The 15,061-nt window shown below is 39.8% G+C and overlaps 1 protein-coding gene across 1 annotated transcript in view; it reads left to right on the top strand.

Moving 5' to 3' along the window:
- TAFA1 (TAFA chemokine like family member 1) overlaps positions 1–15,061 on the top strand; it is a 505,459-nt gene that overhangs the window by 388,738 nt on the left and 101,660 nt on the right. The window contains exon 4 of the mRNA XM_081246522.1: positions 14,005–14,145. Coding sequence (XP_081102648.1) covers positions 14,005–14,145 — 141 coding nt within the window. The remainder of the gene's footprint in view (positions 1–14,004; positions 14,146–15,061) is intronic.

Genomic DNA, 15,061 nt, shown 5'->3' with positions numbered 1-15,061 from the left:
ATAGCTAAAGCCACTACAATAAAAGGAAGATAATGTACTGGCACATTTAAAGAAAGAGTTCAGAGGTAGAGCCAGCAGTGCTAGATCTAGCAGCTCAAGTATATCATGAGGGCCGCGTCCCTCTCTATCACTTGTCTCCACTGTTCTCCATGTCAACTCAGTCTCATGCAGGATCTCTGAAAAGCTCAGCTTGCATCTTCTAGTACAACAGAAAGAAAAATTTTTTTCAGTTTTTCCACTTAGCCTTCAGGTTCAGTCTGATTGAACCAAATTGGATGACAAGCCCATCTGCAGACCAATCTCTGTGGCTGTGGAAAGACTGTGCCGTTTGGCCAGGTCTAGGTCACAATCCCACCCCTGGAGCTTTTGTTCACCTGCCCTGCATGGACTAAAAATAAGCTGGGGGTTGTTACTCCCAAAGAAAACCTGACATGATGTTTTCAGAAGAGAGAATGAAACATAGGCAAGCAGAAACAGCAGGTTTTAACTACAGAAAGTGATAGTTACAATTACCTTCATTTTACAGCCAAGTAAATTAAGGGTCAGGAAGTTTAAGTGACATGTCGAAATTTTCCAGTTAGTAAGACATAAAGCCAATATTCCAGCCAAGGACTCTCAGGGTAATCACAAAACCAAAGTGCATCTCCAGAAACAAAGTCTATATAAGTGAGATTTTTAAGAGAACTTCATTGCTTCTGCTTTTTATTCCACCTCTAAGGAACCAACAGCACTTGAGCCCCTGTAATGTGATATTCCATTATCTTATCCTCACAACAGTAAAGAGAACAAAGAATTATGTCTCAATAAAGTAAAACTGTTACGTTCTTTTCTTCCCTGAACAATCTGATTGTTCAGGGAAGACCAAGTGTGTGTTTTCATACTTGTTTAGATCTTATGAATGATCTTGATTTTTAGATGCTTGGTAACTGAGATCTGATCTCAAATGCTGTAGAGATTTTTACCTGAAATTACCTAACTAATCCCTAAACATTTGAGGAAAAGTGTACTAGGTGGGTATGAGCTGACTGACTCATAGACTCCCCACAGAGGATCCACTGAGGAAATACCCATTTCCACATTCCTTTAGATTGTTTGCAGGGTTCATGTCTTTGCTGTTGTATGACTTCCAACCAGAGGCCACCCCCAGCTCTTAGAGGACACCTGCAATTTCTTGCCATGTGGACATTTCCATAGACCCTCTCACAGCTCACTTCTCCAAAGCCAGCATTGAAAATAAAGTCCCTCTAATGCATGCTAACAAGACTTGATAGAGATGGAGATACAGATACAGACAGAGATACAGATAGAGATAGAGATAAAAGATAATTATGGGCGTGATAGCACATCATCCTTGCCACATATATAACCTAACCACAGAAGTGACATCCTATCACCTTTGCTCTACTCTGTTCCATAGTCTATATTCTAAAAGTACCACCTCACTAAGGGGAGGGGATTAGACAGAGCATGAAGAGGGGGTGCTCTAGAGTCTGTCACAGGTCCCATCTTTAGCTATTTGCTCACCCTAGTCTCTGAACCTAAAGTGTCCATCTCCTATCACCACAAGAACAAATCGTCCTTGAAGGACCAAAGTCCTGAATCAAATTCTTTTACTCCAACAAGTCTTCCTGAATCCATTAGGAAAAAGATAGTCTCTTCTAATTCTTCATAAACTCCAATAATGGAGAGAGTCTACACTCTCATGACATTTGTTACTTTCTACTTTTAATTATTCATTTTTATTTTCTCTGTCTTAACTTTCTGACTAGATCTTTGAAGCCAAGGATACTTCCTTCCTTTCATTTACTCATACATTTTTAAAGTATTTATCAAAATCGTAACATGTACCAATATATCAGGACTACATTTGGTTGCAGGTAATAGACATCTCAACTAGGTTAAGCAAATTAGCAGGCATTTATTTTTTTCTCATGTAATAGAAATTCTGGAGGTTCATTTGGTGACTTTGGCTCAGTTACCCAACACTCTCAAAGTTAAAATCTCTGTGATTTTAACTTTGACCTTCCTTTCTCTCACTGGCACAAAGTGGCTGCTGTAGTTCCAGCCTTCAAGCCTGCATTTCGGACAGGAAGAAGCAAAAAATGGTATAGGAAGGGGCAAGTGGTACATAAGGAAAGCAAAGTCTTTCTAGATAGCCTCAGCAGATTTTCATTTATATTTATTTTCATTTCATTGACAAGAACTTTGCCATGTGTCCATCATAGTTATAAGAGGAATAGAAAAAGATTTTTGAATGTGTGGGTATATAGCCACTCTGATCAAAATTGTTGATCTAGCTCTTTGAGAAAGAAGAGAATAAGTACTGAGTGTGCAACATTGTTTTGCCCAGTTAGTTCTTGTGCGGGGTACTCAGGATAACATGATCATTGACAACAGATATGGTCCCTGCCTCACAGGGCTTTTTACTTATTAGAGGAAGTAGACAATGATAAAAAGTATTTAACAAACACATGTAAACTTTCAGTTGTGGATGTGCTGAAGTGAAAAGGTCACAGTGCTCTGAGAGTCTGGAATGGAAGGGAGGAGATGTGAGTGACCTAATAAGGGAAGTTACAGAAAGTTTCCCTCAGGAGGTGGCATTTAGATAGGGTGATAGCTGGTTTAATTTTGGTACCTACCATAAGGTCCTCCATATAATAAAATTTATAGAAAAGAAGAAAAGATAATTGCAGAAAATCTTCTTAATGCCTTTAGTATAACTGTACTTCATGACTCTTTATTGCAAGTAGTAGAAAAAATAATTCAAACTCAATTTTAAAATAAGGTGTTTTTTGGCTAAAGTTCAGCCACTAGCTTCAGGCACAGCTATATCAAGTAGCACTAACAATCATGGCAGGAAGCACTCCACTTTTCCACTTGGCTTCCCTCTTTGTTGATTCCATTCATTTGCACACTTTTCTGTCATAGTACTAAGATAGTAGCAAGCTCCAGATTTATATCTTTTCGTCAGAAACACTTGTAGGAAAAAACCCCTATATTTTCCCAAGAATAAATGTTTTACTATTAGATCTCACTGTGTACAGCTTGAGCTAGGTACCAGCCCTTGTAGCACTCGCTTGGTCCCTAGAGAGTGCATAATCCACTAAGCTAGTCTTGAGTCTTGTGTCCTCTTCTGGATCAGGGGTAGAACCAACAACTTCAAAACCCCATGAGCTGAGAATGGGGAACAAGGACATTGGCTCCATAAGGAAAACAAGGAAGCAGTCACCAGTAGAAGTGGGAGTGTTTGCTGGGCAGGTAAAAAGAATAGAGAACTACTACAGAGTAGAATTGACTAATGACATTAATGACTCCCACAGTTTAAAATAATGATAACAATACTAAGAACAAACACTTATTTTGTAAGTGTTTTTTATTATACTCACCCATACAAACTCATTCTATTCCCAGCATGCTGAGAATTTATCCAGCCTGATTTACCCAAATCAGAAGGCAAAACTGGCTGTATGTTTTGAAATTAGTGAGTATGAGATTCCCAGAGAGCAGGGTTTTAGTAGGACTAATGCCCTTCCCTCAGCCCCCAAGTCCACACTGAGGGCCCCAGTGCTTAGGTACTCACACAAACATTCCTTCCTTAGTGCTGACCTGATCCAGCAGGTCCATTAAGTGAAGCCCATTTCAAGTGCAGATGGTCCCAAGTAGCTTAACAACTGCCTGGTGGCCAGGCTAAGTGATTTTGGATGGCCTTAGACTTCTGATCACATCCATACAGCCAGGAAGGAAATGAAACCTTGTTTATCATCTTGATAAACAGTCCTGTTCAGTGCCTCCAGACGCTTTATGTAACTTGGTAGAGTCAAATACTATTAAATTGTCATCACTGTCAAAAAGAGAAGTAATAAGTTTTTCTACCTGAGTCATAGTTAATGACTTCTACAATGTGTAACACAAATCACAGTTTCTGTTTGCCTTCTTTCCCCTAAATGTGTGTTTTCTGATCTCTGTGGCTGTGGAGGAGAGGCACTATCTCATGATATAAAGAAATATATACTTTTGTGATTACCTCTCAGCTAAACCAGTAAAACACCCAGAGGACAAGGGCCAGATTCTTGGCTTGGATGATGTATTTGCACAGAGGAGGAAGCTGAGCAGCTGTATCTCATTCCAGTTCTTCATGGAAGGCATCGATTTGAAAGACTATACTTCCTGGGTAAAAGCCTTGGAATGGTTCCACCCTAGTTATTGTTAAACATATTTACAGAACCTATTTAAACACACTTGAAGGGGTAATACACCTCTTTTATTCTCATAATCTTAAAGAATAATATATTAGTCAGATTAGGCTGTATTAAGCTGCGATAACAAACCAGCCCCAACTCTCATTGGCTTAAAACAATGAAGGTTTATTTCTTGATCAAGCAACATGCCCACTGTGGTTCATCAGAGGGGTTGTGTTTGGAGGAGTTACCCAGGAACTAGAACTGCTGGAGCAGCCAATAACCAAAATAGGGGTGGACACACTATGGTCCATAGGCCAAATCTGGCTCGCCATTTGTTTTTTATAGCTCATGAGCTAAGAATGATCTTTACGTTTTTCAAAGGCTGGGGAAAAATCAAAAGGAGAATATTTGTGACACCTAAAAATTACATGAAATTCAAGTTTCAATTTCCATACATAGTATTTTATTGGCACACACTCACACTTTTGTTTATGTATTGTTTGTGGTTGCTTTCACATTCCAACAGCAGAGTTTGGTAGTTGCCACAGAGATCAGATGACCAACAAAACCAAAAATATTTTCTACCTGGACCTTTATAGAAAAAGTTTGCTGATCCCTGATCTAAAATACTTCTGGTTACCACACCAGAAGGAAGAGATCCCTGGAGAATCTTCCATAAGGAAGTAAAAGCTTGGTATGTAAGTCACACATCACTTCCTTTAACACAGAAATAGTCGTATGGACCCACCTCCCACAGGAGAACTAGGAACTACCATAAGCCCAGAGGAAGAGAGCCAGAGATAATCATTGAGAAGCCCTAATGGCCACAACAGCTAAAATTAATAATAGCAAGACTCTTGGTAGCAAACACTTGCCTTGTTCTTATACTTCAGGCACTGTTCTAAGTGCACTGCAAGTGTTTACTCATTGATCCTCACAGCAACCTAATCATGAAAGTATTATTTTCCCCACTTTACAAATGAGGAAGCTAAGAATAGAAAGCTTAAATGTTTTTCCTGAGATAATACAGCTCACAAAGGGTGCAGGCAGCATTTAAATCCAGTCAATTAAATATGGCTCCAAAATCCAGTCTCAGATGCTATGCTCTTAACCACACATGGATCCTCTAGGACTTAGAAAAGTCCCAGCCATTGATATCATAGAGACCACTGCCTTACAAAACCCTTAATTATAGAATTCAATAGACACAAGCAAAATGCTAATTTTAGTGTTTGTATAACAGATTTCCATAACACTTGATAACTCACTTAGGAGTTTGAGAGTAATTAGACCATAGACGGAAGTAAAAGCTAATATCTATGGATTTTCATGTGGTTCTCCTGTGGGTACCAAAGTAAGGACTTAGAATTTAAGATCACTTTAAGACTCAGCAAGAGGACCCACCAGGGATCATCAGAACCTAAAGTGAAAATGTTTCTTTCTGGGGATAGTATTTCACAGTCATTTCTCCCTAGATTATCTCAAATGGTATCTTGATCTTCTTGTCTTTGCTTCTAAGCCAACTCAGGAATGTTGTTCCATAACATGTATTTTTGTTTAGCTGGAGGAAAAATGTCATAAAACAGTTATGGTTTAGAGGTGATGGATTTCGAGTCATCACATTGCCTGATGTCCATTCACGTTTCAATAATGGAGATGGTGTATCATCACCACCCATGTTCCTTTTAACATCCATTACACTTACCCATGCAGGATAATAGAACAATCTCATTTTAAGAGAATTTTTTAAAGTTTATAATTATTATTGGGCTTCCTTTTCAGAGCGTATTACTGCTTGTATGCCATTAAATAAATATGAGGAAGAAACAATAAAAATGAATAAAGACATAAGAGTAGCTGAGGCAGGGATGCAAAGGAGAAAGCACGTTCGACCACCCATCATTGCACAAACAGTTCAGACATTTGAAAGGGGGTCTTGGAGCTTGAAAAGTAAATGCCTCCATTTTCCAGCCTTTCAGAATTCTGTCCTTCCATCAAAATTCATGTCAGATGTAACTGTCTCCAGTATTGTCTTTGAAACTGGATTTCATTTTTTAGGTTAACAATAAGAAGAATGTCATCTCTTATTTATAGCAGACCTACTGTGTGCTGCCCAGTGTATTAATTACTGTTGATACACAATCTCTAATCCTCACAACATTCCTTAAGTTTGGCATCTTACTTACAAGGGACCAGGGCTTAGAGGTTACATCTTGCTCCAAGTCACCCAGCTAGTAGCTCAAATGATGTTGATTATTTCAAATAACATGTATATATTAATATAATCAACGTTTCATGTCAGTATTTCAGGTAATTTTAAAGAAATTAATATACATAGAGGTGTGGCTTCTGTAAAACAGGGTTGCCTGTTTCTTTTCAAGAAACTGTTTGCATATTGCTCTCAGCCTTGAAGGCTAGCATAGAAAAGGAAAACCTGATAAACTCTCACCCAGCTGGATGAGTGATGTCGGTGTAAGGATAGAGTTGGGAGAAATCCTAGCAGGATTTAGATTGAGAATGTTGCACCTTAGAGGGGAAGAGTAGACACAGCTATCTTTCTAAGCCTTATTCCAACTCTTTCCCTAATCACCATAATAGAATTTGATTAATTTATTTGAGATCATAACCCAGGGAAGCTGAAGGGCACTGATACTGTGATTTAGTTACCAGAAACTTACATCAACATCCAGGGTGAATGTCCCACCCAGCCTTTCAGTGGCTTTCCCTACTGGACAATAAGCTGTTTCAATGATTGCATTAATTTGCAATGGATTGACAGCAGATCCAGATCAGGCAAACAAATTTGGGGGCAAAAAATACACAGGAGGAGATGTTACATTTTCAGCCTTATTTTAACACAAATTCTCCAGCAGATCTGAGAATAGCACAGTGCCAGTCTGATACCCAAACCATTACTTGGGTTCCCCTCCCTAATGCCATCCAAGGCATCCTGCCTGGAAACAAGTAAAAGTTCTGTAGTATATAAAGATCAGTAAAGATTCAAGAATGTTCTTCTTATAACCTCATTTGTATATCTTTGAGTAAAATATATTTCCATGTTGTTAGAGCAGTTATTAAAAATGATTTCTACAGTAGGAGTTCAAACATATTCAATGTTTGAGCCATTTCCTTCTTTAAAAACTATAAAGGGGAAATCTAGGGGATGCTCGTTGAGTTTACTGTAGTATACAGTACCTTTAGCAATCTTATCTCAAGGGACTGGTGAGGTCTAAATGTTGTTCCCCCACCACAGGCCTGGGGTAAGAGTAAGGAGATGGGTGTGGGGAATGGTCCATGTTGGTCAAAAGAGGGAAAAAATTTCGAAGATTCCAATATGTTTCCACAAGTAATTCTGATCTAGTCAAAGATAACGATCCCAATAGTATTACTAACAGCAGAATATAGTTTAGTGCCTACTTTGAGCCAAGTATTATTATAATCAGTTTGTACTTATTTATTTCTCATACCCATCTAGTCCTCAAAACAACCCTAATAAGTTAATTCTATTATTATCCACATTTTACGGAGGAGAACCTTGAGACATAGAATGGAGAAAAACAGGAAGCTGATTTAGGACTTGCACTTTGGGGCCCTGATTCTACAATATTTTATTTTATTCATTATGCTATACTGCCTAGAACATGGTTGTCTGTCCCAGTAGTTGTTTCTTTTTCCTATATTTGTCTATCCTGAATATACCCCAGAACCCTAGGACAGAGGAGATGGTAATTTGTTTAATCTCAAACATAAAAAAATCAAGCGGCCATTTTGCCCTCCTTGACCAAGACATGCTTAAAGGTCCATCAGTGCCTCTCTTGTCAATGATTTACAAAGACACTTGGAGTTTCCTTCCAGTCCAGTGGGTCAATAAAGGATTTTTAACACAGTCCTAAATATGCATTTCTGACATCCACTACAATAGATTCCAAGAGAGCTATTTATAAGGCCTTGATCAAGAAGTCCTACAAAAGTGAATCTCAAAAACCCTGTGCTTTTTCTTACACTTAACAGCTTTTAAAGAAAGGAACGATTTGCAATAAAGTGAAAAGGCAAGGATCCGTATTATCATGTCAATCTTAACATTCCTTAATCAGATTTTATTCATGTCCTCTAAAAGTTGGCTTCGATGATAAGCAGATATATCCTGGCTTAACTATTAATGAGGACTGAAGTTTCCTTATGGTTACTCTAAATTGCTATTTCATTTTCCAGTCATTTCACTTAGAATGAAAAGCTTTTCCTTTGTACAGTTTGGCTCTCCCCCAAACCAGAGTTCCAGTTGATTTTTCTGGAGGGGGTATTAGAAGGTCACTTCTTTGCAAAAGCTACATTTATTATTCAAGTTTATTTTCTGAAAAGATCACATAATGGATACTCAGGAAAAGTTTCCCAAAGAGGATTAATTTATAATCAGTCTTTCTTCTCTTCTTTTTCTTCTGTTTCTCCTTTCTTCCTCTTTCATTCTCCCATCTCACTCCTTCCCTTCCTTCTTCCCTCCTCTGCTTCTTCCCTTTATTCCTTCTATCCCTCATTCAGTCATTTAATGACTCAGTAATTTAGCGAATGTGTGAATGTCAACTATTACGCCAGGCGCTAGGGATAAAGAAGTAAAACAAGATGTGGTCCCTGCCATCACAAGAGTGTCCAGCCCAACAAGATGGACAGGTAGTAAACCAATCATTCCAATTAGGAGACGCGCTATAAAAGAAAAGTCTGGCTTACTTAAGTGAGCATACAGTCGGGGGCAAAAACTAGTCTTTGGGGAAGAGGTTCATTCAACAAATATCTATAGGCCAGACATGGGCCCAGTAACAGAGTAATGAAACAGAAAACTTGCTGTTCTTGTACAGATAAGAAAAGTGAAATATTCTTTAAAAATGCCAAAATAACGCATTGTGAATATTATTATGGGATAATTATGTGAGATTGTAGGATCATATAGCAGAGAAATCTAACTTACCATCTGATTCAAGGAGACCACCTAAAGAAGAGTTGAATAGTGAATACAAGGACCCCACCTCCCCCCAAAATACAGAGTTTAGGCTTAAGTTAAAAAAAAAGAAACAAAAAGATAATTCTCTTCCATTTCAACTTTACAATCTCACCCAGCATCTTCTTTCCCAGAAAACTTGGTGTTGTGATAATTTCCAATTGCTTGGCTATGCTTGGTCATGGACATGAAAACATCAATACCAAAATATACTACTGGATGTCAAATTCCCTGGCAGATGAAAAGGATTAGACCTTAGCAATCTCCCACAAGTGCCCATTTTTAAATGGTTGACCCAGTTTATAGGTCAGAGCAATCAGGTAGGTTGGTATAAGCTGTTTCTATTAGATGTCCATTTTGGGGGCAAACTGTTTTCGGATGCCAACCTTCAAGTTCTTAGCCATCTGCCTGCCAGTCATTCCTAATCTCATCCTCCCTTTCCATCATGACATCTAATTGTCATCTTTGGGAACTCTTTTTTAAAAGAAATATTATCCTTAGCAGTTCATCTTCTTGTGTTTCCCCACTTGTACAGGGCAAGACAGTGATGCATTGAATTGGGAAGGAGGGGTCATTGCTGGGAGCATATTGGGCTTGGCATTTTTTTTAACTTTTCCAGCTCAGAGAGTGTTGCTGCTGCCAGAAATAATCTTGAAATGCTGTCTTTTTTTTGGGGGGGGGTTTGTAGAAACTTTCTCTTCCTGTTAAAAATCGGTTTTGATAATGTACTCAGAGCACTGACAAATCCAAAAGAAAGAGCAGACAGGGGAAGTGGAGAGCTGCCCCAGGGAGCTTCCCTGCGGGGAGCTCTCCCATTGCCACCTGGGGAACACGGGCAAGGGGAGCAGGAAGCAATGCCACTGTTTTAAAAATTTGCGTGGAGGGAGAACTGGGAAATTGATGTCCATCTAACACATGTAACTTTTTCAGATTGTCCTGCATTAGTCATATAATTACTGTATTTACCTTCTAATCTGGAAGAACAATGCGACCCCTTACAATGCTAGATTTAGGGTAGAAGGCTAGTTTCTTATATTTCACCTTAGGTGTGTTTTCTGTAGACAAAGTGGTGATACAAGCAACAACCTGGAAAGTCTGAATAGTACAGACGAATTCCACACTGGCTTATGTTTGTGACACATTCTCTGCCATTAGCTAGTAGGTTACTTCACCTGTCTTCTTTGCTGGATCTACAGATGCTGAGTGAAATCCAGAAAACAAGCGAGTTTCCAGAAATCCATAAGCAAGAAAGGAAAGCTCAATTTTCTGAGCACTTAAATGACTTTGCTTTGAGAGGCCATAGATCATCTTGAAATCATTTTGACTTGGATTGAGACAAAATTTAGAATGGACTGGCATTGGCACCAAAGACTGAAAGACACTTACATGACAAATATCATTATGATTCTGCAATAACCTTGGCAGTTAGTATTTTTTTGTTTTTGTTTTTGTTTTTGTTTTGTGGTACGCAGGCCTCTCACTGCTGCGGCCTCCCCTGTTGCGCAGCACAGGCTCCGGACGCGCGGGCTCAGTGGCCATGGCTCACGGGCCCAGCCGCTCCGCGGCATGTGGGATCCCCCTGGACCAGGGCACGAACCTGTGTTCCCTGCATCGGCAGGCAGACTCTCAACCACTGCGCCACCAGGGAAGCCCGGCAATTAGTTTTGAAAGGACAGTTCACTGGGTAATTCTTAAAATGCAGATAAAACAGATTTAAAAGAACAATTTTGTCGTTCCCAGAAAGGGTTATGACAAACCTAACTCTTTCCTTTCATGGTGGCCAAAGCTGGGGAAATTTTGATTTCCAGTCTCCTTTTTGAAGCAGCCAGCTGATGAGGCCAATAGGTAAATAAGACTATAGTCATTTCCAGAGGGTCTTGAAAAGTTTTATCCCTGTGGTTATTATAGAAGTCCAGAATTGTATTTCTTTTCACGGAATTTGATCAGCCTCTCACTATGTCCTGGGTGGACCAAAGTAAATGTGGGCTTCTGATATAGCCAAGAAATTTTAAAAAACACATAGAAATTGGAGAGGGGGAGTATATCTTACCAGCTTGCTATACACTACTGTAGCAAAGACATCTAAGCTTCTCAAAAAACTGTAAGTTCCATGTTAAATGATCGTGCAATAATCCATGACAGATTTGTAATTCATTTTTCATCTGGTTCAGTCATCCATCTATCCAATAAATACGTGTCATTTGATATTAGCTTTAGAGCTGATCATCAGCAAAGTACAGTTGTTTTCACTTTTTCCTTAGCAGAGGAACTCCTTTGAAGGATTATACTGAATGTTAAAATAAACATTTAAACAAAACATTGAAGTACTGTACTGAATATTAAAAATAAAGTATCTAGAGTTGCTTTCTCCTTTCCTCCAGTGATATAACTGAGCCCCCTCAGATAATCTATGAAGCCCCGCTAGGCATAACTTGAAGCCTTCTGATCAAAGGACTGCAGATGTGAGCCTTTTCCTATCAAAGATCTAATTTTCTTTTTGTCATTACAAGTCAGTGGACTAGGCTTTCGTAGTTAGAATAGATTGAAAGGTTAAATTTCTCTGATTGACTAGGGGTTGGTCAGTCACAAGTGTAAACCTTGGGAATCAGGAGATTTGGGTATGACAGGGCCATTCAGACTTTCTAAATGGCAAGGTCCTGTGGTCCTCTGAGACCTGGTTCTGGGCTCCGCATTGGTGTACCTGAGCAGCAGGTGTAATTGGAGCCATAGTTCAACTTGTCAAGACCAGATGAGCTTGTTATTTAGAGCAACACCTCTGGCTTCCAGTGTGCGAATCCATCATCCGTGAGCCTGAGGAGGATGTGGTCTGGGGTCACTGACTGTATTTACAAGGTTTTAATGAAAATGGAGCACTTGTCAATTCCTAGTCCCTTTTCAGAGAAATGGCAGTATGGGTGCCAGGGTGGGACTGGGGTAAGAACATATATCTGGGGTCAGAGGATCTGAATTCTGGTCCGGATGCTGCCAGGTACTTGCTAAGTAAAAGGTGAGCAAGTGTTTAAGCTGCTCTCGATCTCAGTTGCCTCCTCTGTAAAAGGTAAGCTCATTGGGCTTTCGAGAGCATATAGTAAATTGAATGTTTATACAGTATCTACCATGATGTCAGTTACATAGTAAAGAGTCAATAACTGGTTAGCTCCTATAATAATACTATTATTATCACCATTAGTTTTATGGCTAGGTCATTAGGCTGCTTTAAGTCTGCATCCTCACTAAAAAGTACAGATAACAATCGTCCTGTTTCTATCTTTGAACAATTTTGCAATTTAAATGAAATATGTACTAAAAGTACTTTTGAAATTCTAATAATGATATGATGTTTAATGGAAGACAATACAAATACCTGTCCTTGAGGAAATTACATTCCAGTGAGGAACACACAATAAGTACAATAAATAAATAAATTCTATGCTGTATTTGAAAGTTACAGGTACCCTGGTGGTGGGGTGTGGGACGGGGGATGGTGCAGTGAGATCATGCGCACTGGCTAAGGGAATTACGACTTCAATAAGGTGGTCAAATGTGCCTCCAATAAAATAACATTTGGGAAAAGATATGGAAGAGGTGAGAATGAGCCAGAGATCCACTAGAAGACTGTCCTAGGTGGTACCTAGTTCGGTGGAGACTGTTCTTCAGAGCAACCCTCAAAAGGGATCACGCCTGCCATGTCCAGACAATAGCCTGCAAGGAGACCAGTGCCCCAAGACAGGATGGTGTTGTGTTTAAATTCTTCCCTGCCTCCTGTCTTCCCTCCCTCTGCTCCTTATTTACAGTGTTTCCTAAGTGCTCACCATGTACAGGCTGGATACACATCCCTTATAGTAATTTGTAGACAGTGGTTGCTTCATAAATGCTTGAGGAATTACTGCCAACTGAATCCTAAATGCCAAGGATCCTAAATGTTATGGGTCCATTCTTGTCAAATGAAAAACATCCTTCCTGAGTTGAAAACTTGACGTTAGGAAAGTTAATTCCTGGTTTCTGATAACTTGGAGTATCTTTTGTGTCCCTGGAGAACTGGCTTAGCTGGTGTCCTGCAGGCTGGAAAAATCCAACTGAATCTCAGTGACATTTGACACACCCACCAGTAGAGCACCTGTTAAGAACCTAGCAGACAGTGGCATACCCTAAGTTGCCACTACATTCTGACGAATGCATGGCTGACCTGTAACGATTAAGTGAAGCCATATGCCTTGGTCTGTAATTTGAGATTCCATCTAAAGAACATGATGATGTTCTCCAGAGATTCTTTCTATCACTTTTGGGTGAGATCTGGACTGGGGAAATGACTGCACAACTAGATTTTCTATTCATCCCGCTTGAGAGGAGCAGGTGCTGGGAAGGAGAGCTCATTTCTGGGCAGTTTTCTTGCCACTGCAGGTCCTGTATCCCTGTAGTGTCTGTCGCTTATCATTAGTAGGAGTACAGAGAGTTCTAAATGCAAAGATAACACAGGGGTGAGCTCCCCAAATATAATGCATTCAAATCTGGTAGCATCTTTATTTTGTGTTAGCTCCAGGCATTCACTACTCCACTGCCTCTCCGTATATACAGCCAGGAAGTGTTGCCTCTTGAGGGCTCTTCATTGGTGCTCTTTGTTGCATTTAAAGAGTACTGCTGTGATGCTTGTCTTCTCCAAGATGAGACATCCCTTGTATGCATGTATATATACATGTTATGGGAGAGAATCCCACAGTAACTGTACCTCATAGAAACTCTTCCTTTTATTTCTCTCACTTTCCCCAACCCCTTCGCACATACACTCACATGCCTGAATGCCCACTGAATTGTTGATTCTTTCTCTCTTGCCAGAAGGAGGGACATGTGAAGTGATCGCTGCGCACAGATGTTGTAATAAGAACCGCATTGAGGAGCGATCACAAACAGTCAAGTGTTCCTGTCTACCTGGGAAAGTGGCTGGAACGACAAGAAACCGACCTTCCTGTGTCGATGGTAAGTACCTGGCTTTACCCCTCTCTCTTAGGAGTTCATCTGCGTCATTACTGTGCATAATATATATGTTTTGTTTCATCTAAATATGGTTCGGGATAATGAAGAAGGTGCATCCAAAGTGCTGCAAAGTTAGACAAATGCCAGCCCTCTGCATAGAGTTTGAATTCTTGTTTCTCTGGCTTTGGCATTTTCAAATAGCTGTTGGTTGACCATTGTGTAGAGAAGATAAGGTAAAGGAATCTTTTCAAGTCTATAATTTTGAGGGTCCAACTCATCTGGGAATTGATTTTGGATTGAGACTATGTATGATTATGACAATGATGATAATGGTAGGAAAAAAATAATACCTAACATTCATTCAACACATATTTAATGAGCATTTACTATATGCCAGGCACTGCTCTAGGGGTTCACATACATCCATGAACAGATAGAAGTGCCCTGAGAGTTCACCATGTACCAAACCCTGTCCTAAACATTTCTCATGCATTATTTTATTTACTCATCCCAACACCCCCATCTTTGTTATCTATTACTATGTAACAATTTATGCCCTCCCCCCAAAAGTTAGCAGCTTTAAACGGCAAACATTATCTCACCGTTTCCATGGATCAGGAATTTAGCTTAGCTGGATGGTTCTGGCTTAGGGTCCCTTCCGTGGTTGCTGTCAAGATCTGAAGGCTTGACTGATGCTGGAGGGTGGTTTTAAGATAGCCCATTCACAGAACTGTTGGCAGCTGGCCTCTGTTTCCTGCCACATGGACCTCTCTAAAGGGGCTGGGTGTCCTCACAACATGGCAGCAGCTTCCGCCAGAGTGAGTGTCCCAAGAGAATAATGTAGAAGCCACAGTGACCTTTTCTTTTATAATAGAGGCTCAGAAGTTATCCTTCATTGTTTTCACAATATTATATTGGT

Source organism: Mesoplodon bidens (assembly GCF_964165515.1).
Source record: "Mesoplodon bidens genome assembly, chromosome: 10".
Classification (NCBI taxonomy): Eukaryota; Metazoa; Chordata; class Mammalia; order Artiodactyla; family Ziphiidae; genus Mesoplodon; species Mesoplodon bidens.
This window is presented reverse-complemented; position numbering and strand designations above follow the sequence as displayed.